Genomic DNA, 23,062 nt, shown 5'->3' with positions numbered 1-23,062 from the left:
TCACTGGGCTGGAGGGTGGATAGAGCATGATTCAGCACAAGAGGGGTCTCCACTCCAAAGTCTACTTTCTCTCCATGCTTCCTTCCAGTACAGGACCCCAGAGCTTTCCCCTCCGTGAACTTGGGGAGTAGGGTACATTACCTGGGGGTTACCCCTACTCATAGTGGGATGGGTGAGTTATGCTGAGAGCTCAGAGCTATCCCCATCCAGTGTCCAGTGCAGGCTCCCAGGGAGAGTTTGGCATGATGAGTGAGTGAGGGGGCAAATGGGCAGATATGACAAGTAGACACTGTTCGGGCAAGAACAAACAAGAACATCTGTGGCGACAGGGAAAGCTGTGATAACGCTGCCAGCTGGGTCGTTTCTATGGCACCAGGCATTGAGTTGATATTCTAAGCAATATTTTTGGAGAAAGACAAAGACCTGTGAAAGTTCCTTTGGAAGTTACAAAAGACAGACATCAGCCTAGTGCTATTTGGGATCAGCTGCTAGAATTATCGAAGGCCCAGCTTGGGTCCTGAGTGCACACATGTGTTGTGACAACTTGGTTATGTAACACTCCTGTGTTTTGGTAAATTTAGGATTTGAACTTGGATGTGTTGGAGGAAATGTTACCTGATAGGGTTCTAACATCCTGGTCAAGGACCAAGGTGATTATAAGGTGGAAAACCAGAAATTTGTGGTCATGCATGACATCATTTTAATTTGCCTTTTAAAAGCCAACATTCCGCCATGTGCCCATGATGACCATGGGCTCTGACCAGGTCTGTGTTCTGCTGCCCAGAGTGGAGGTGAGATAGAGTAGGGTGTTCCCGGGACCAAACTGAGCAGTCAGGACCATGGAGAGGTACCTGGTGACTGTGAGCTGAAATTGACACCAGAATCTCTGTGCCTCAATTTCTTCATCTGTAAAATGGGGGTGATAGTGTTACCTCCCTCATGGTGCCATTGGGAGGGACAAATGAGTTAAGAATCCCACAATGCCTAGCACAGTGCTAGCAGAGGAGGGGCATGGCTCCCAGCAGGTATTAGTCCTTGCTACTGACTTTATTGCTGCCCATGGCAGTGAGGCTCCCAGCAGAGAATCCAAGAATGCCTCCCAGGATGTGAGAGTATGATTTGGAGGGCCCTCTACAAGATGGGTCTGGCAGAGAGGCACACACAGGCTGGTCACCACTGCACACTACATCACTCTTTCGCCACCTTCATCTCTTCGGAAAGGACAAATTCAGAGATGGGGCCTCCACTCTGCAAAGAAGGCTGGCCCACTGGTCAACAGGGTAGAAAGCCAAAAAAATGTTCCCTTCCCCTCCCTGCAGTGACTGAAAAAAAATGAAAAGCGCCCCCTTTGGGGCAGAAGCAAGTAGTGCAGGTGCTCCAGGTTTGGCCAGCTGGGATGGGTTAGGCAGGGTCAGCCTCTGGAACCCCACTGGTGAGGGTCAACTCCACAGAGCTGAGACAGAAATAGCAGCAGGAGCCAGATGAGTAAGGGCGTGGCTCTGGGACATGGAGGAATCCAAAACTAAGGGCAGAGGAGCAGAACTACAGGCAGAAAAGGGACAGAGCTCAAAAGTGTGTGTTGCCAGGAGCCCTAGGCAGAAAACCGGGTGAGGAAGGAGGATGAGTTAACAAGAATAATAGCAGAATTCTCCTTAGAGGTGAAGAAGTGTGGTAGGGTCAGGGAGCTTGGCACACCAAAGGCCCCAAGAGCAATCCTATGGACCTCTCTGGGTCTAGGCTGCCCGAGTCTGAAGTCCCAGGCAAGACACAACATTTCAGGCTTTCTTGACCCCTATTCTCACTTAATTTGTAATAAACCTAGTATAATCTCACAACCACCTACTCATTCCCAATTTCTTCCTCATTCACTCACCTCTGGGAATTCTGCCTAGCGTTCACCCAAAACATTACACTTTCCAGTGCTTCACTGGGTGACTGTTAAGAACAAAGCACACGTGCCCTAAAAGATTCTGCAGCTTTTCTAGAGCACCCTCTTCAGAAAGCCACAGTCACCAAGTAACACAGGCACCTGCACATACCATGGAGAGAAGGTCAGGAACTGCTTAGTGGGCTTTGAATACCCTCCCAGAATCTCCCTGCCTGTGCCAGATGCCAAGGTGGGAAGCAGGGCCCCTACCTGAGACCAGGGCGAGGTAAACCAGCTGGCCCGTGGCGGGCCTGTGACAGCAAACAAGGGGTGCTTGGGGCAGGGGAACTGGGCACAGGCACGTTCCAGCTCCAGGTCAGGCTGTGGCAAATGCAAGCACTTCTTTGAGGTCAGCTCCCGGTACTTCCCAGAAATGTACTTTTCAGCACATTTTAAGAATCGTTTCTGTGTTCCCCTTTCACATGTAACAGAGCACTAAAAACAAAAGTAAACAAAAGATGTGAGTGAAAAATATTTCTTCTCTAGTCTGCAGAGGCAAGATTTTTTAAAGGAAAGAAAAGGGGGAAAAATAGATACAGAAGCAAAGAAGCATTGAACAGACTGTCAAACTACAGTGGGAAGGCAGAGGAGGTTTTGAGCAGGGGGCTGTAAGAGATCAACCGAAGGACTTGTACGCATGCATATAAGCATAACCAATGGATAAAAGACACTGGGGGGGGGGGAGGCAGGTAAAGGCATGTACTGGGGGGAAGGGGAGGGTGGGGGAGGTCAATGGGGGGAAAAAAGAGACATATGTACTACTATTTTTAATACTTCAATTAAAAAAATGTAAAAAATAAAAAATAAAAAATATATATATAAAAAAAAGAAAAATATTTCTTCTGTGGTGGCTGTCTCTTATAAAATAATTGAGTTAAACTATCTCCTGATTATATCAGTTTGAAGTTTTACAGGAGTGTAAACATTCAATGAACTTTATTGGCATTTCAAAGGCATTACAGATTCTATCATTACAAAAGGAGGGCTCTGGCCAGTGTGGCTCAGTTGGTTGGGCATTGACTTGAGCACCGAAAGGTCGTTGGTTCGATTCCCAGTCAGGGCGCATGCCTACGTTGTAGGCTTGATAACCAGTAGGGGGTGAGCAGGAGGAAATCAATTGATATATCTCTCTCACATTGATATTTCTCTCTTCTTTTTTGCTCTCTCTCTAAAAATCAAGAAACTATTATTTTTTTCCTAAGGAATATCTTCAGACTATAGTGGCCTAGAGTTTGGGGGCATAAGTAGGAGGAAGACAATTAAAACTATGGAAGGAGTAAATTGGAAGTAATGATTTCACTGGGAAGTCAAAATGTTGGGCTATAACTGATATTAGAGTGCACTGAAATTTAATATACAGGACATGAGGTGAACTACAGAGATCCATGGGTTAACACTGACTTCAGTGTGACGCTGGACCCTAAAGCAGGGGCAGGCAAAAGAAACCCAGGGCTCAAAAACTTTCCTTACAAATCCCAGTGCTCCCCATGAAGACAGCAAGTGCATAGGAGCAAGTTCACTTGTTCCCCTTGGAGGGGTGCTCCAAGCCTGAGCTGTCACTGCTGTAGGATACCTGGCACATGCAGAATGGGCCCTGGGCGAACCAGTGGGCTAGGCAGAGGTGGCATCTGAGGGTTGGGCAGGTAGGACAAAAAAGCCCAAGGCACACTGTTGTTTGTACCAGAGGGCTGGCCAGGCTCAGAGGATCTCAGGAGAGCGGTCCTAGAGTCTGAAGTTGCTGTGCTGTGCTGGAGGAATGGGTGACACTGAGGCCTTGGGTGATTCCATCTACTCTGCAGGGTCTGCAGGTTGCATATGAGGAGCCTGGTTGGCCATACCTGTCTAGGTTCTGGCTTCACACTCTTTGAGCTCAGGTGTGGCTTACAGATGTGCTTTGTGGGTATCCTGATGCCAATATGGAGGCAGAGCTTAGAGACTATTCAGTTGCCTCCTGTGTCTATGCTGAAGAGAGGCACTGGGCACCTCTCTCTCTCTCTCTCTCTCTCTCTCTCTCTCTCTCTCTCTCTCTCTCTCTCTCTCTTTCTCTGTATGTGTTAAATGTTCAGGGTGAGGACTACCCACCTGGACGCCCACAGATTATACAGCCCCAGTCACATCCTTCCTATGGACTCAGCCTCCTAAGGAGTGTGGTTCAGTCCTAGGATATGCTGACATTCCTGTGTCCCAGGTGAGAGAACCTGGAGTTCTCCCTTAGCCATGGCACTTGCTTCAGTGAACAACAGTGTTTTTACTTTTCAGTAGCAAACTGAAACAGTGTCTGAATGGGATTAAAAGCCCTGGTTGGCACAGCCACCCTTTTATTGATTCATGCCCCACCCTGATGAAGGCATCAGTCCAGGTGTGAGCTGGGATGAGACTGTCCCAGAGGCACTTGGGGTCAGGATCTAGGGGCTTTCCTTTCACAGGTGCTGTGGAAACACAGATAGATAGGTCTGGGATTACGGAGGAGGTCTCTCAATGCCTATTTCCTCGGTGGGGTTCTACTGTCATTCTGCGCCATGTTAGCTTCCTGGTGTCCTTCTGGGGTTTACTGACACCACCCACCACCTCTGAGTTGACACACACCACAGCATAATTAAGGAGTACTGGCATGCCCCTCAGGCAGCCCCCACACCTGTTCTGATGCCCTCTCCCCAGTGTGGGAGGCTGTGCTGGGCAGTGGCGGCAGCTCTGTCTGCACCCTCACAGGCTGTCCCAGCCCTCAATTGGGCCAAAGCTAGTCATAAAGCCTTCAGCACTCCAAACTTCTGTTAGTCCCAGCATAGGAGGGCCAGGGCAGTCTCCAAATAATGCAAATAAGGGGGCTTCTGGACTTCAGCAGCACAAGGCTTTGATTCCAGCAAACCCAGTTGAGCAGTGTCTTCTCTAATATAAGAACTGCCCATGGACACTGGTCTCTGAAAACAGCCCGGTCCTCTGACTTTCCCATGGTAACACACTCTCCTCCAGCTCTGTGTTGTGTAAGCCTTTCCTGGGAAATGGCTGCAGCTGTTCTTGAGTTAGGTGGGTCCCCATGACTCCACTGTGAGCATGATGAATATCCCCTACTCTCTCACTTGTACCCCATTCACCCACTCATCCTCATCTTAGCAACCAACTGTGTGATGACCTTGTGGATGCTCTGCTCAAGGACACTGTTAAATATTCAGGATAAGGACTGCCCACCTGGATACCCACAAATTATACTCAGTTGGTCTGTATGTGTTTCCACAGTATCCACAGAAACTAAAGGACATGTCTAGGTGTGGAGTGCCTTAATGTTGGCTGAAGTCCAGATTGTGGCCTGAATGGGGGTGCAGAGTTGGAGCAAAAAGAGGAGGAGGAGGAGCGGGGCAAGGGTGGGGGGAGGAGAGGGAAGCAGTGAAACCAGGTGAAGAGATGCGGTCCCAAGGGGAGAGCTGGTCAACCTTCTTCTGTCTGGACCAGGTGCATCTCTCTGAGAACCAGGCGCACCTACCTGGGACCAGGCAGACACAAGCCACTGCAGCTTCTTGTACTTGTAGCAGCGCTTAAGTGGACAGGCTTCGTGAGTCCTGGGCTTGGGCTCCGAGCTACAGAGGGCGTCAGGCAGCAGCTGCGCCCTGGCTGAGGGGTTGGTGCTCTTACAGGCCACAGATCTCTTCCTCCATCCCTTCCCGCAGGTTCGCGAGCACTGCATAGGGAGAGTAAGCCTCAGCTCCCAGCAAGGAATGCTCAGACCTTGCTGGGTGTACTTAGGCCACAGGCCCTGCAAGGCCTGGTGAAAACTCAGCTCTGTGTTGCATAAGAGGAGCCCTGCTGCCACCCCCCGCCCAAATCAACCCACCCAAGGTACCTCTGCCCAGGGCCCAGCACTCCAAGTGGGTGGGCAGCTCTGGGGGCAGCAGGCCTGTTGGCTGGCAGGGACAGGCTGTGGGCACAGGCTGGCTGAGACCCGCTCTGCTCTGTAATGGGCTCGCTGTGTGCACTGGACCACTCGGCTCTGTGTCCCTCCACCACACGTCCTGCTGCAGGTACTCCAGTTCCCCACGGACCAACTGGGAGGGGACAGAGAGACCTAGAGTGAGGGACGGTGCCACCTCTCCCGGAGGGGAGGGCATGTCTGTCCAGGAAGCCGCTGACATTATTGCTCACCTACAATCTACATGTGCAGAGTTATTTTTAGAGGTCACCCTGATCGTAGATGCTTCTCACTTTCTGATTAGCTTTCCTGATTGTCATTCTTCTCCCTGCCCTGGCTTTCAGGGTCACCTGTACTGGGAAATAACTTTCTTTAACACAGTTTTTCTGATTTGCCTCTAGGTCCTTTTTTAAAAATGGAAAACTTTACACATATACAAAAGTAAAGGCCCTCTGTGTCCCATCCACCCAACTTCAACAATTATCAACTTATGCTTTACCCCCTATAGCATTTTGAAGCAAATTCCAACCTGTAAATACTTCAATATGCATCTCTAAAAGATACGGATTCTTTGTTTTTTAATATAACCACAAAACTATTATAACATCTAAAAAACTGACAATGATCTTATATCACTATATATTTAGAGTTCCAATCCTGATTGTGTCATAAATGTCACAGTTTAATTTAATCTGCGTGTTTGAATCGGACTCCAAATGAAGCCTCCATTTTGCAGTTCTTCAGCATTTATGAGTAAGAATTAATATAACAGTGATTTTCTCCTGAGTCTTGAGGTAAATGGAGGATTTGTGACGATGTCCCCATTCATCCTTGGGCTTCATGACCTTGCATCCTTTCCCCCCACTTAGAACCCAATAGTTACACTTGGGCTGAGGATCCAAAGCAGCAGCTGGAACACTTGGTAGAGACACTCATACCATTGGGAGACGTTTTGTAAGGACTGAAGTGTGGGAACCCGAGTTAAACAGAGAAAGCCATCAAGAGAAAGACAGAAACCATTGCACTTAGTCCCACACATTCACTTCCAGTGCATTCTCTCTCTCTCTCTCTCTCTCTCTCTCTCTCTCTCTCTCTCTCTGCCTTGTAACATGATTGAGGACAGACAGTATATACAACATTTACATTGAGCGTTTTGACAATTCAATGTCTAGAACAAGCATTTTTCCTATACTACAAAGCTTTTGTAAACATTTTTAGAGTCTCTAATTTCACGTATGGACCGAGGTATATGATATCTAAAAAAGGAATCAGGCAGAAGGATTGGGGTCCATGTTACAGGAGCGCCCTGACCACCAAGGCTGTGCCAGCTCCACGTGTGCTGTCTGCCAAGAGTAGAATGGCGGGGCCATTCCTCAAGTTCTCAGATGAGCCCCATTTTCAGAGCCAGTTTTTTGACTCTTGTGAAAGTTCTCAGACAAGTCAGTGGTGGATGGAGAGGAAAGATGGTGACCCTGCCTGCATGGGAAGCAGAAGTGACCATCCCCCCAGCTATGCGGTAGCCCTGCCGGGTCACTTGCACCTTTAGGCTGAGTTGTGCCATGACATTTTTACTTACTTTCATTTGTAGAAGTCTTGAACTATTTTATACCAAGGTTGCTCCTGAAGAAATTCTATTATGTGTCTAAGACAATTACAAAAAAATCCCTATAATACAAAGTTTTATTCTCATAAAAAACAAACAATGTTGGGCTTATAGGCATTGTTCCATTTCAACTGTGGAAATGCTCCCATTTTTTAGGATCAATCAAATGACTTTTATTTCATGTTAAATCACGTAAATTATGCCTCCTTCCTTGCTATGAAACTTAGGTTTTCAGCCTCTTGGCTGTGATGCTTCTGCCTTTGGAGCTTCTCAGTTGCTTCCTGTTGCTTTTATATTTTCTCCCATTTCTTGTGTTTGCTCTCTCAGCCCTGCAGACCTGTAAATTCTAATGGCTGTGTCCACACAGGGGCTGCAAAGCCGTCTTGGCTGCACTCAGGCTTTTCTCACCACCCCCTCGTTAAGTCCTCTGTCTCCACCACCTTAAGCTGTTCCAACTAGGTCGATCCATTCTCTGCCCTTCTGTTAACTGCCCGTCATTAAGAACTTCTGAACCAAGATCGTTTGCAGAGCACATGGAAATGCCAAGTGTCTGTTTCCTTTCACAGGCAGAGCTCTGGGGAAAGGTCTTAATTTCAGCTCATGGTAGAGTCAACATCCACACAAACTCCCATGCTCTCCGAGGGTTCCGAGAGCAGATGCCAGGTGTGTTCAGTAGCGAACCAGAGGCTGCACTTACCCCACTTTATTCTGTTCTTCCTGTCTGCCTGCCAGCTAGAACAAAGCAGGCAGCTGGAATTACCCAGATCAAGAAGACTCAGCCACCCAGCCACCGTCTGTGCTCCTCCGGCCCAGGATGGCCCTTGTTGGGCATACTTTTAGAGAGGGCTGCTGGGAGGGGTGATGGACTTGACCACTGTCACTCTCAACATTTTGGGCAGGGTTTCCTGGCACCACTAGTTCAAGATTCAATATCACTATTTGTCACAGGCATTAGTCGTTGCTAAATAAAATGACTTTCCCCTCTACATTACAATAATACTAACATTTTGGTTTTGGTTTTGGTTATTTAAAGTTTCCTTTGAAAAATGCAAATTTCCAACCAGAGTGTTTGGCTTTAGTAAGATACCTTGTTATGAAGCACCACCCAGACAGCCACATGCTGTAACTACCCTCCGATTCAGAGGCCACCCCTCTTGGCATGGACCAGTGCCTGCTCTGCCACCAGCTGAGCCAGTCAGGGGTGGCACAGACTCACATCAGTGAGTCACTCAGAGAGCAAGTAACTGCTAATTTCATTGTAGAATTCAGTTTCAGTTGTTTTCTTTTTCTGCTTATTCTCTTTGAATTTTCAAGACAGCATCGATTGTTCTATTTCTACCACACTTTTCTTCTACATGAAATGTTTTAAAGATAACAATGCTTATCCAACAATAAACAGATGCTAGTTTGAAATGTCTGTTTTTTCCATTGGGAAACAGTAAGTTAACTTAAAGAGGGCCTGGCAGAACTGTAAGCTGACAGCACAGCAGTGGAGGTCAGAGAACGTGGGAGGATGAGGAAGGAGAGAAACTGCTTTTATGAGCCCATCTGGCAGATGGCCAGAGGCCCTTCACCTGCCTTCCCTATCTGCTGATTTAGAATGCATTATTGGTCTGTGTCAAAGGACATTTCATCAGTGTCAAATGGTACCAGCTACATTCCAGGCAAGTACAGAGGCAGAAAACTAGCTCTGCCAATGATCTTGGTAACCAAATGTGCAAGTGAATGGTTTCGATATAGCCAGAGTTATTGGACAAACAGGTAGCGCTCTGCTCACATGCTCTACCTTCTGGAGCAATGCACTTTGTCTTCAAATCCACCTAAAGCTCACTAGTAAACACATTAGAATAATGAGGGCCAGACACCCACTCATTCCCTCCACCATGGTCTGTTTGCAGGATGTACTAGGGGCAATGCTTGGAATTGGCCCTGATTTTCACTTCAGAACTGAGAGACCAATACTGACCACTGGGTGGCAAGGACGGGCAGACTTCAGAAAACAGGAGACCTGGATGGGGATTGCAGGCTTTTGCCGTCAGCACTTGGAAGATGTACCTTGACTGTTATTTCATTTGTTCAGCCTCAAAAGGCAAACCACTTTGTGTACTTGAGACTGACGGAGAGATTTATAATGAGACAGACACAGGCACTAAGCTGTTTTCATCTTAACGCAGCATTTCTTCTCTGAAACACACCAAGCCAAACTGAAGGACATCAAAAGCTCCCCACAAAGGAAGCACTGTGGGTGCTAATTTTATGGACTGTGAGAAGCCAGAGGTATGTGAATTTTTATTATTAGGGGGCCAACATGCTATTTTTACTAGATTTTACTGTCTCACTATCCTGTCATCAGATGTTATCTTAGGAAGAATCAGTAAGATCTACAGAGCTTCCATTTACATGGGGAGACAGGGAAAACAAAATTATGAGGGACACAGAGACCAAAGAATTTGACCTCACTGTTCAAAACAGCCTCAACAATTCCCTGTTTCAGCAAAAATCCTTCTTCTGAGGTTTTTCTTTCTGTAGACCACGGAGGGTGTTTGCATCCCATAAACTCAAATGAGAGACTTCAGGTCATAAAAGGGAAAAGGAAATCATTAGATTCAAGTGTGAATGAAATTCTGCTTCTTTGTGTGGTTGCTCCTCTATACAGTTTACACAGAGTATTGGAAAAAAAGGAGGCTGTGTTAGAGTTGGGAAGGAGCTCGGAAATGATGGATTTTACTGACTCTGTCTTATGTTTGGGCAACCGAGCCCCAAGAAGAAAGGACAGTCCCCAAGGTAGTTGGAAGATTAAATAAGAGGAGGGGTCAGGAGTGCCCCTCCCCCCACAATGCTGCTCTCAGTGTCCACCCTACTCTACTCAAAAGAATGAGCATCTTTTCCATCATCAGATTCAAAGTGGGGAGGATAGCTTCCTCTTGCTCCTCTTGCACACCCATTCAACACCCAACCAGGGAATCAACTGTTTATATTACAAACATTTTTGCCTGGAGTATAACATACTGGGGCAGTAACTCCATAGAGTAGACAAATTAGCAATCTAGACTAGATTGCAACTGAAATCAAGTACTGAGTGAATAGGAGGTACCTTCCTCCACTTTACCAGGTTTATCATTCCAAATATTCATGCCCAAGGATAGTACAAAGGGGCTGAGAGGACCCTGGTCTATGCTCCTGTGACCCAGATGGTGCTAAGACAGTGTTCTCTAAACCATAGCTGGCTGGCAGGGCTCTCACATACCCAGATGTTCCTAGTCTCTCCTTCATTCTGCAGGAATCACAAATCTGAGGCTGGGGTCAGGAATCTGAATGTTGACAAAGCCATCCCTTCCCCAGCCTGATGATTAAGATGACCAGCAGGGTTGGGAACATGACTGTTAATAAATGCAACATCCTGCTCTTCAGGACAGTCCAGGACATGGGCCCCTGCAGATGGACACTATCTTCCCTCCATCCCTAGTAATTGAGTTGTAGTGATGTTATTTTTTAACTATGAGAACTAGGATATTTAATAAACTTGCAGTGGGAAGCCTGGTGAATAGGTTCTTCTGGAGGAAGGCAGACACCTTCATTCCTTGTTACTGGTGAATTAGACAAGTCTACTCAGGTGGCCCAGTGCCTTGGTTCAGGGTAGCCTTTTTGGTTTTTAAGACTGTGCTCTGGGCCAGCTCCTGTACCCACACCCAGAGACTGAGCTTCTGGGAGTGTAAAGTCATGCAAGCTTAGCCTCCTTCCCAAAGAAAGACTACCCCAGAACCAAAGTGGCTGAAGAGCTGGTATGGACCAGAGCTGCTTCCTTGTATACTGACCAGTCCAACCTTGATATGAAGAACACTGAGAGGTAAAAGTTAACTTTGCCCAATACTAGCATTTTTCTAAGTCTCCCAAATCACCCAACTCCAGAGCTGGGGAGATATTCTTATCCAAGAGTGGCTTCATGGTGCAAGGTTTTATAAACTTACATTATGCTTGGACACAGAAGGTTGTGATAATGGATGATTTATAACTAGGGACATCATTTAGGTTACAAAGATCCCTCTTATACCACCCTGCTGCCCAAGCAGACAGGAGGTTTTCCACTGGGCAGGGTCAATATAACTTCCTACATAAGACTCCTTGGTTTTGTTTTCAGAAGGACAGAGTAGTGGGACACTCCCTGAATCAACTTGTCCTGTGGGTCCTTTAGATCTGATCTGCTCTTCTGTGGTCACCAGACATGCCTCTCCTCTCTACCTTTAGCCCATATCCCATTGCAGGAGTAGCTCTCTTCTTTACTCATCTGAACTGACCCAACGGACTCATTGGGCCTCTTCATTCTCTTTGTGAAACAACCCAGCCCCTGCCCAGGCCATGCTGAGCACCACATGAGGGCCAGCCTTGCCCATGGTTGTCAACATCCTTCTGCTGCCACCCACTGACAAGCAGGAGCACACGGAACCAGCTGAGCCTACATTCTAATCTGTTTCTCCCAGCTGAATTTGTTATTGGAATTGTGTAATAAAATTAAATTTGGTGTAGCCTGATGAAATATGAGCATGAAAAATGAGAAGCTCATTTCTAAGAAAACAAAGTTGGATCTTTGGAATGACTCAGTGAAGACTAGTCATTAAACAAAATTATTGTCAGCTTAGGCATGGCTGAGACCAAGTAAAATATAGAGAAAAATTAAAAACTAAAAATAATTTTATACTTGAATGAATAAATGAATGAATGTGACCAGTTTCACTCTTCTTTAAAGAAACTCAAACTGGACATCATAGGTATTGGGTATATTTTATGCAAAATAGTCCACTTATATTTTTATTAATCAGATTCCTACTCAAAGTAGGTTTGGGCCATAACTAAAAGAATTAGCAAATGGATGCATACTTATGAACTTAGCATGAAAATAAAAATTCGAAGTGAATGTGTGTATTTTTATTTATTTATTTATTTATTTATTTATTTATTTATTTATTTATTATTTGTGTGTGTGTGTGTGTGTGTAAATAGTTTTTTTTCCTTAATCTATCTTTTTCATCAGTGTGCTGAGTGAGAGCTTCTCTTCTACCTGTGAGAACCCCAAATTTTCCCCATTGAACTCACCTGTGTAACCCCTGTCCACAAAGCATGTCCATCTGACATGTGATGGGAAACTGGAGCCTACAGTCCCCATCTCTGCCCTCCTACCCTTGTGCCCATATTAAGGAGTGAAACCCTCCAGATTTCCTTTCCCCTGACCCTTCTATATTTCACCAACTCACAGATTCTACTCCCTGATTCTCCAACAAAGCTGCATCCTCTTGTACATCTGACTGAATCCAGTGATGGTTTATCTTATGTGTCAACTTGGCTGGGCCATGGTACCCAGATATTTGCTCCAACATTATTCTAGATATTTCTGTAAAGGTATTTTTTAGAAGTGGTTAAAATTTTAAATCAGTAGACTTGAGTAAAGCAGATTGACCTCCATAACACAGGTGGGCCTTGAACAATCAGTTGCAGGCCTCAATAGAAAAAGACTGACGTATCCCAGAAGAGGGAATTCTGCCAGTCAATGGCCTTCGAAATTGAACTACAGAATAAACTCTTCCTTGAGTCTTCAACCTGCTGACTCATCAACAGATTTTGGAGACTGCCCACAATGCCTACACATTCTGATAGCTGGCTAGGAAATGCTACACTTGAAGTAAAAACCATATAAACCGAAGCTGCGTATTACATGGATTTAATTATTACTAAACTAATTTATATTTTTATTTAAAAAAATCTCCTAGATTGAAGACATCATTTTCCTAATAGAGAAAGATACAACAGGTTTCCCAAATTGCTGAGAAGATGAATATATTAATCAATTCCTCATGTAAGTCACGGTACAATATACTTAATATGAATGATAGAAAGACTGTGGACCTAAACCAGGTTCAGGTTTTCTGAACTATTTGGAATATGTTGCTGTAACAATATTAACACTGTTATTTTGCCCTAAAAAGAGTGAAAGATAACAAAAACAACATTTTCCTTAAGACACTCACTTTGCTGGGAAAACATTTTCATCTAGCTCAGGAGTTAGCAAATGTTTTACTAAGTAGCCAGATAGTAAATATTTTAGAAAACATTTTCATCTAGCTCAGGAGTTAGCAAATGTTTTACTAAGTAGCCAGATAGTAAATATTTTAGGTTGGTGGGCCAGATGCTCTCTGCTGCAACCACTCAGCATTGCCATGGCAGAGGGAAAGCAGCCAGAGACAATGCGGGAACCAATGGCATGCCCGTGTTCCAATAAGACCTGATTTTCAGAATCACCATAGGCTACAGTTTGCCAATCCCAGATATAACCAGTTCCATTTAGAAATAATAGGATCAAACACACCTGCAGAAACTGGGAAGCGATGGGCTTGTGGGCAGTAGACAGCACATCTTAACAAGGTGGAGTGTTAGACCTATTTTGAGTGCAGCCAAAGCAGATTATTGGGAAGAAAATGACACACTACCCCATTGTCAGAGACAGATGTTAACAACAACAACAAAACCAGCAACAAAGCCCTACATATCAAATCTTGACTTTTTAACAGAATCAGTTTGAATATTAAAGAGTCAGAATGAAGCTTCACACACTGCAGCACCAGGGAGGGAACCAGCATCTCACAGGTAGAGTGCAAATTCAATTAAGTAAAAGCCAAGCTGGAGCTCTACATCTTTGAGAGCTATAAACTTGTTTAATTCTCCCCACAAACCAATAAGGTGGATCTTATTCTTTATGCCACTTCAGAGAGGACAAGAGTGAGATGCAGAAAGGTCATGGAAAAGGTGTGGGCTGGGATTTGAGCCCAGTGAGTGCAGCTTTGGGACCTGGCCTCTCATTGCTGGGTTTGGGGCGGTGGGCGGGGGGGGGGGGGGAAGAAGGACGACTCATTCTGCTGTGTGCTGTTCAATGAATTAGCGCTTCTACAAGGCTAGCCGTTTAGCTGGGGGAAAACCTAATGTGAGATAGTTACCTAATATTGCTTAGCTCTAAAATGTCTTAGGAAAAATGTATATATTTAGGAATTTTATGGGCATTACATATCTTAATTAGATAGTTACAAATTTTGGTATGTGTCTCTATTTCATATGCACCTAAGTGTAGATTTATTACTATAGGTAAAAGTTGTGCGTTTCTACTTTATGGCTAAATATCCACCCAGAGTAGTGTTTTGAAAAGTCCTTAATGATTCAATATTGAATCAGTGTCAAAATACATAGGTAGGGCCATGCTCTTTCCAAATGATTTTCCCTTAGTCATCATGTCACCCAGAGTTTCTAAACATCTGAAATATCTTTTCCTGCCTCTCAAGAGAGCCTATTAGTGGTGCTCTAGGGAAAGCTTATGTGTCTAACACAAATTTAAACATTTCACAACTGTGGTTCATTTTTCTTTCTTTTAAAATAAATGACCTTCCCACAGGAGATGGTTTAATAAGCATCTCTCAAAGTGCGAAGTGTAATTTAAGTCATGGAAGATTCACTAACCACTGTGTTCCAACTCACTTTCTTTGGATCCTCATTTTTTTTTTCTTTTGGAAGAATGTCAGCTTCCTCTTCTATTATAGGAGTTGAACTTTCCTCACCGGGGCTTCCTTTTAGGAGAAGAATTTTAAAATGATGGCATCACTCCTTCTACAGTTTCAGGCTTTTCTGGCATTTTGCTTTAGGGTTTCTTGGATGTTCATTCTTAGATAAATACTTTGAAATGAGCTTCTCCAGGCTCATGAGTCAGTTTTCTAAGAATGCTTTCCAGGTGGCCTTGTCCAGTGGATCTGGACAGTTTGAGCCCAGACCGCAGCCCGTCAGTTTCTGCGGCTTATGCACTCAGCCAGCCAAGTGGGATTAGTCACTTAGGGCCATCAATGGAAGAAGGTTTATATACCAAGGTTACCAGGAATTGCCATAAATCCAACTGGTTTTAAGAGAGAACTCAAAGAAATATATTGAATCCATATTTTACACAGATCAGACCTACAAGCAAATTGACACCATGGATAGACTAAAGGTCAGTATCCTGCCCAGAGTTTCAGACACATTCTTTGCTATCGAGTAGTAAAGAGAGACAGTAAGAACATCACGGTCATGCAGTTATACTGCCTGAGTCCACAAGCTAGCCACATCAAAAACCAAACAAAACTAGAATCTCATTTTCCTTGATTTTTTCCCCCTAAACTCATGAAAGCACTGATGACAAATGAATGATGGGGAACATGAGACATAACGTGAATATTTACCATAGTTCCTACAAAATGACAGCAGAACTTGATCTTTTACAATGGTTTCTGATAACCTCTACATTTTTTCTTTTAAGCTGACAAACAGTTTCCAAACTGAGGTCCAGGTGTGAAGGCACCACATGCTGTAGATGATTTTTTTCTGGCCAATTGGTTCTATTAGGCCAGGTGGTTGCCAAAAATATACAGTTAACATTTGATGTTGGGGTCATCTTTCTTGGTGAGGCTGGAACATTCCATTCTCTGCAGGAAGGAGTTCTCACTGTGGCACTTGGAGGAGATTAATCAGAACCAGAAAATGAACACACAGAGTAACTAGAATAATATTTCTGTAACCTCTGGCCCCCATACCTATGAAACTACATTTTACAGTCACATTCATTCTTCAACACATCCACAGATTAGTTATTTGTCATTCTCTTGAATTTCTTTCCCATCTGGTGGATCTTATGTGTTAGTAAATACTAAATGGTTGTGATGCTTTTAAAAATAGTTAATTAAATAATGTAGTGAATTATTTAGTTAACTAAATAATTAGTTAAACATTGTCATATTCTTTGGCATCAACTCCCCATTGTAAAGCTTCAGATATTAAATCACAAAAGTGATCAGATGAATCATGTTGTGAATGTCATATTATCTAATGCTCTTAACAACACTGATGCAAGAAGACAAAGGGGGTGTAAGGAGGAATGTACTATACTGGTATCTAATTAATCATGTATGCTGTATTATAATTGGTGTAATTTATTAGCCTATGTTGCAAAAGAACCTAATGATCCAATGTACATTGACATGAGAAAATACTCTTTATATTCAAATAATTTGTACTGTGCTCCATATTCTTACAATGAGTTGGGAGAGAGGAAAAAAACATATTTAAAGATCTCATTCTCTAGATCAGCTGTTTTAAGTGACTCAAATTTGGACATCAGCCAACCAGTGTAGCATTTATAATAATTTATGCCAAAATATCATATGCAGAACATAAAAACGCTGTCTGGTAGTTTAGACAGTACTATGATGTCTTTCTCTAACTGACCCTATGATGTAAGGTCTACATTTGCACAAGTAGCCATGAGAGAATTACATTTGCCTTCACAGACACAGGAAAAAATCTGTGGGAAATCCAATTCTTTGAACAAAATAAAAAGGTCTCCTGAAGAAGAACAAGTGAAGGCATCTGAAAACAGTGAGACCAGTGGAGGGCTGAATGCAGGTGTCTTGTTTATGGCTTATTGTATATTATAATCTAACAGGTATTAAATGACATTGGACAGGCTCTGCAAAATCTCATTGTCCTCGAGAAACCAATATACATATATTCCAAGTCCTGAACAATCTACAGTCAGACAATCGGGCTGATGAATTCAATCCTAAATCCCTCTAGTCTACTGAATTCCAACAATACCAGTAATGATGGATGGCTAGTACTTAATGAGGTGCTTTATCTCTGTTGACTCTTTAATTCACACAAACATTTACATGGTATGTATTATTATTATATCCATTTCAGAGATGAAAACTGAGGTGCAGAAATACTAAGTAATGTGCACAAGGATATGCAGGAGCACATAGAGGAGCCAGGATTCCGGTGCAGGTGGCCTGACCTGACGCCTGTGCTCTGGACCATCTAAGTCTCACCACTCAGAGGCAAACTTGGTACAAACCACAAATATGGGCCACAATGGCAACTAGGACACTGTGACTGACTGCCAATTCTGGAGAAACCCTTCATAAGCATTCTTTGCTGCAAACAGATGGCAGAATCCTCTGCAAAGATAAATAATGCTGTTGATGGTCAGCAGACCATATTCCAAGTTAATGTCTTTGGTAACCACATGTAGGCCATACAAATATTGATGGGTGTGGGCCACTCTTCAATAGTTTCATAAAGAAAGCACTTCTCTCTGAAATTCTTTTTTAAATTTAAAAATCAAGGTAGAAATTTTGGGAAAGATGATACAAGTGAGGGAGTGCAGAGATTCCTTTTCCCAAAAGCAAATAAATGGCTGAGAAGTTGTGAAGTTATCAAAAGAATCAAAACAAAGACTACTCACATAACAAATCATTTGTATTTGCTCCAGAAAGCACTTGAAAAGTGTACACTGCAGGAACAAGGCCAGAAGGAAAGAGACCAGCTCCAGTTAGGTCTATAAAAGGATTATATACAAATGCCCAGGTCAAAACTGAGCTGGGAAAAAGGAACCTTACATGGAACTTATGTGAAGATTATTGAGCAACCTCCCCCACCCGCCCCACCACTAAAAGACACATGTAAAAAAGATATATAGCACTCAAAAGATTAATAAAATAATAAAATATTCTGGAAGAAGACTTACTTTATCAAATACAATTTTACAAAATAGATTACACTGTCAGAAAATTTAAAAGAGAGTAAAAATTCTATGAAGCAAGACATCAAGGAAGAGATAAGATGACAGATTGACATTAAAGGAAGTGAGAAGAGAAGCAACAGAAAGACATTCCCAGATATGCAAGGAGTTAGAAGATCCTTCTTTAAAAATCTCCTCAAGACATACTCCTGTTGACGGAGAAAAGATTTAAACTATTGAACTCAAGAATAAGAATGCTATTGTATGAAGACTGGCAAGGTCCCTGGATCCATTTAAATAGATAATTAAGCTTATACAACTGTGGTCAAGATTATAACATGGGATACCATTCTATCATTATTGAAAGAATAGAGGTATATAACATATAATATAATATATAAATAATAATTATTATTATATTAAAGTAAATTGAAATGAGAAACCTGCAAGCACTTATGACAAAGACTGGTGCCTGAAGTGTGAGAAATCTATAATAATAAAAGCGTATTATGCTAATTAGACCGGACAGCCCAATGACCTTCTGGATGTCCTTCTGGACGACCTTCTGGACAAAGCCAGGGCTGTGAGGGCCGAAGCCCTTGCACAAATTTCATGCATTGGGCCTCTAGTAGAGAATAAAAGGAGTAGAAATGTGCTAGTTACATATTTTAAATCTGTAAGATAATAGAAATGTGCTAATTTGTAAGTTGATAAATCATAAAAGCGTAGCTTAAGCACATTACTTAAAATTGTATAGGTAACTAAAGTAGGATTAGAAATATACTGTATATCTTCTAAATAATCAGAGGAATAAAAAAAGAGGAGAAAAACATAAATCAAAAGTTAGAAACAAATTGAAAGACAAGCGCAACTAGGCTTTGGAAGAAGATCTCAGCATGACAACAGAAAAGCCCACCAACCAACTAGTAGAAAAAGAAAAATGAAGGGAATAGACTCTGCAGGTAAGAGGAGAGAGGAAGAATGGGGGGGGGGAAGAGGGAAGAGAGAGACATAGAGAGAGAAAGAGAAAGAACAACAGAAGTAAAGGAAGAACAATAATTGTATTTTCAAATAAAGAGAGGAGCAAGATGCTTTAAAAGAAAGGTTACAATCAAAGACCACAAAAGTAAGAAAACATTTGTTGTTAGGTATTAAACAATGAGCAACAAAGATCAAGAAATCTGTAATATAATAAAAATCTCCCCAAACAAAAAGATAAAGGGATGGAATTTGAAAAGAAAACATAAGAACATTAAAACATGAATCTAATATATGAGGAATTCAAGAGGCAAGAATATAAAGAATGAAGGAGAATAGTATTAAAACCTTTCTCCCACTACACTGAAAGGGCCCATATGGACTCAGCAAATGAATGAGGATACAATGAGATTAAAGCACATTAGTCACCCAGGAATAAATAAAAGACCCTAAGGCTTCCAAAAAGGAGGAGGTAAATGTAATCAGAATAGCAGCAGACTCCTTGGCAGCCATAGGAGATGGAAGTCAATGATGTCATGCCCATTAAACTCCAAGGGAGAGAGAATTTTCCCCCTGAAATCTGTTCTCAGACTCTCTGTCACCGGTGAAGCTGAGAAAGTTCAGCTCCCGGAAACTTTCTTAGACAGTGGAAAGAGGTTGTTCCCTGAATGTGGTGTAAACAAAGACAGGCCGTGGCCTAGTAACAGGAAACAATATTCCATATCACAGAGAAACAGAGGGAGTCCCAACACAAGAGGTTCAAGGTGGAACAATAGTGGTGGCCCCAGGGATGAAGTTCCCAAAAGAAAAACCAATTGAGAGGTACTCTGAAATGTCTGACTGTGGGGGAGAGCTGTGAGAAGCCTATGAAGTTCTCACCTCCTCCTTGTCCTGTTCTCTATGAGGGGCACCCACACTCTGCACCTCCTGCTCTCCCTGCTCCCACCTCCTCTGTCTTTCCCTATTTTTTCTTTTAACCCACAGCTTTGATCACCTCCAAAATGGGCCATCATTTAAAAATATCTTGTGCTTATTGCTGACTGTATCTCTCCCCCAATAAGCTCCTCAAGGACAGGGACCTTTGTTCACTCACTAATGTATACCAAGTGTCTGACACATAGGAGACATCCAATTGATATTGGTTAAATGAATCCATACACTATAAATATATATAAAGAAACCCAAGCAGACAAAATTCAGACAGTTAACTTTTGGAAACAATGAAATTTTACATACAGAAAGACAGAATCAGGATATCCTACTTAGCCAGCAAGGACTGATAATAAGGATGTGAATAGTGAATAATAATGGAATGTCACCATATTGGAAGAATGGAGGTCAAGGAAGTTGGTGTTAAAAGTGATGTGAGTCATAAAAAGTGATGCAAAAGGGCTATATCCTCCCTATGACAGATAAGAGAATAATCTCTAAAACCAATAAATAGAAAAATGATAATTAGGCATACTATTTAGAAATATTAGAACACATACCAGAGGAGAGAGACAAAGTAACAGAAATTGTTGCCTCGGGTTAGTGGGACTTGGGGTGGGATGATGGTTGCAGCAGGGATGATGATTTCTCATAGTGAACTTTAAAATACAATATGCCTTTTAAGATGATCTGCATGCTGTTACTAAATAAAATAAAAACAAAAAAATAAATGTCAGAAGCAAACACCTAGAATTAAGTATTGAATTTTGAGAATTTGTATGGATTTTTTTCTGTAGTTCTTTTTTAAATTAAGAAAATATGTAATATCGCATCAAAAATAAAAAATCTCATTGCTGGAATTTTGTTTGACATAAAAGTGTAAAAAGACTGCAGTAATGTGGCAGCTGGAGCTGGAAGTGGAATTTTCACGTGGATTCCTGTTTTGCATTGGATCCAGACAAATGTAAATATTGTAGGAGACTGTTGTCTTTCCTTTGTGACCATTGCATTCCTGGTGACCACAGTCAGAAGCATATTAAGAATTTTTTTCTGCTTCAGGTCATTTTGCCCTGAAATTATATGGAACCTATAGGAAAACAAATCAAGTTGCACATAAAAAAGTTTTATACTCTCATGTGTCATATTTTTTTATTTTGCAACACTACTCCTTCATCAAAATGAGGTCTTGTCTTAAAAGTGGTGTTTTAATTGAAATTTAATTCATCTAAACAAGTGAGTTTGAGAATATCTTTGGCTCTTGGAATATTGTTAAAAAATCTATGCATGTCCATAAAAATGCAATGAAAGATATGTAACATTTATTGGAAACTTCACAAAGAAAATAAGGACTACTTAAGCAGAAACTGAAGGGGGACGGGGAGAATGAGAAAATTCTAAGATGTAGTAATCATATTCAGACCTGTCAGAAAAATCTCATACCACCTGATAAAAGCTAAGGTGAATTGCAAAATAAATGATTAAACTCCTGTATCAAGTTCAGAAGTCAATTAGTTTGGTTTCCTTCTTAAGCGAAAGCTCTTTCAAGGTTACACGTGTCACTGTACTAACCTACTCACATTTCCTAGTCCTATAAGGTCAGAGATTTAAAAATTTTTATTTAGTGAAACTCTTATAAAGGCGGTATGGGGAAGTGGGCAAAAAGGAGGAGGACTCTGGTGGGAAACATGACTGAATATGGACATTCAGCACAGGTGGGGCTACATGGGAAAGATGTTTGCAAATCAACACCTTTCAGGGTGGTGTCTAAAGAAGAGTTTTAAATAAACAATTTTAAATGAACAGAATGATTACATATCCTTGTTCAATATTCAATTAATATTCAAACATCCACCCTATACCTGACCCACATCTTTCCTTTCTCTTAAAAATGCAATATGAAAACCAAAAAGAAAACTGGTCTCAAGTGAAACATTGCCGATAGGTTTCAGTCCACAGAATGAAACCATTCTGCTAAGGGGGTGTGTAAGGAGTCACCACATTAATGGCAATGATAATATGACCATCCAAAGATCAGGCGCAGAGGATCACAGAGAGAGGGTACCTTTGTATGGATTCCTAAGGAGAGAAAACAAGGCATTTGATCGTAATATTTTTCATCTAAATTGTTCCTCTGCATTCCTAGAAGAATACTGCAGGGAGGGGAAGAGTATCCTTTTAGCATCTGGAAAGCATTTCCTCTTGAATCTTCAATCCACTGTCCAGGAAAGCACACATCCTATGGGTTTATGCTTTGAAAACGAGCTAGTTAAGATAAATGACACGAGGAGCCACTCCACTTAGATAAACTGAGAAAGAGAAAGGAAATAAATATCTATGTGATTTATAGTTCGTGTTTCAAAAGCAAGAGATAAAAATGCCTGATTCATGCTAAAATGAAGATGGAGGCAGCTGAGCTATGGGTGGAGGGAGGGGGTGTGCTGTGCACTGCTAGTCTGTTCCGAGGCCATTGCCCAGCCAGCCTTGCCTGGTGCCAGGAGGAGAGACCTGAGGTTATGTGTCTACTCAGCTGCCTTCCGGAGGAGCAGCTGGGAATTGCCTAAGCCCTGTCATTTAGCCATGATGCTCCTGCAGGCTGGAGCCAGCCAGACTTTTTAAGATCATCTTCCTCCAGGAAGGAGACCCCTGGATTCCTAGTATTCTGCCCCTTGCAGAGATTCATGTCCTGGGACCCCCATCCTGCTAATGACCCAGGAGCTTGCCAGCGCTCCAGCTGAGTGAGCCTTAGACACTGCCCAGGCATGCCATTTGGATGCTGATGCAGGAGGTCAAAGGTTCAAACCAGAATAGCAGCTTTTCTTTTTTATTTAAAGTACAAATGAGAAGGCTGTAGATTAAGATGTTTTAAAGATCCCACTCCCCAGTCCTTTTGGGACCCTCCTACACATGGGACATGGAACACCAGATTGCACCCCACTGCATCCGGCCATGCTGTCTGCTGGGCGAGATGTGAGAGAATGAGCTATTGCAGTCACTCTGGCTTTGGGAGGCCACTAGAGGGACACCACAGGACACCAGGGCTTGGAGAGGGCCCCACACCTCAGTGGAGACAGGCTCTAATAAGAAAAACACGCTCTCATGTTCCGAAATATAAAACTGGGGCTTTCTGCCCACTTAATCAGG

The 23,062-nt window shown here is 42.7% G+C and overlaps 1 protein-coding gene across 1 annotated transcript in view; it reads right to left on the bottom strand.

The window, feature by feature from the left end:
• Positions 1 to 23,062, bottom strand: part of ADAMTS16 (ADAM metallopeptidase with thrombospondin type 1 motif 16) — a 110,589-nt gene that overhangs the window by 4,336 nt on the left and 83,191 nt on the right. The window contains exons 19-21 of the mRNA XM_080678153.1: positions 5,763 to 5,964; positions 5,406 to 5,600; positions 2,138 to 2,362 (exon numbers count right to left, since the gene is read on the bottom strand). Coding sequence (XP_080534279.1) covers positions 2,138 to 2,362; positions 5,406 to 5,600; positions 5,763 to 5,964 — 622 coding nt within the window. The remainder of the gene's footprint in view (positions 1 to 2,137; positions 2,363 to 5,405; positions 5,601 to 5,762; positions 5,965 to 23,062) is intronic.

Source organism: Plecotus auritus (genome assembly GCF_963455305.1).
Source record: "Plecotus auritus genome assembly, chromosome: 7".
Lineage (NCBI taxonomy): Eukaryota > Metazoa > Chordata > Mammalia > Chiroptera > Vespertilionidae > Plecotus > Plecotus auritus.
Note: the sequence above shows the minus strand (reverse complement) of the source record. Positions and strands in the feature narration are given on the sequence as shown.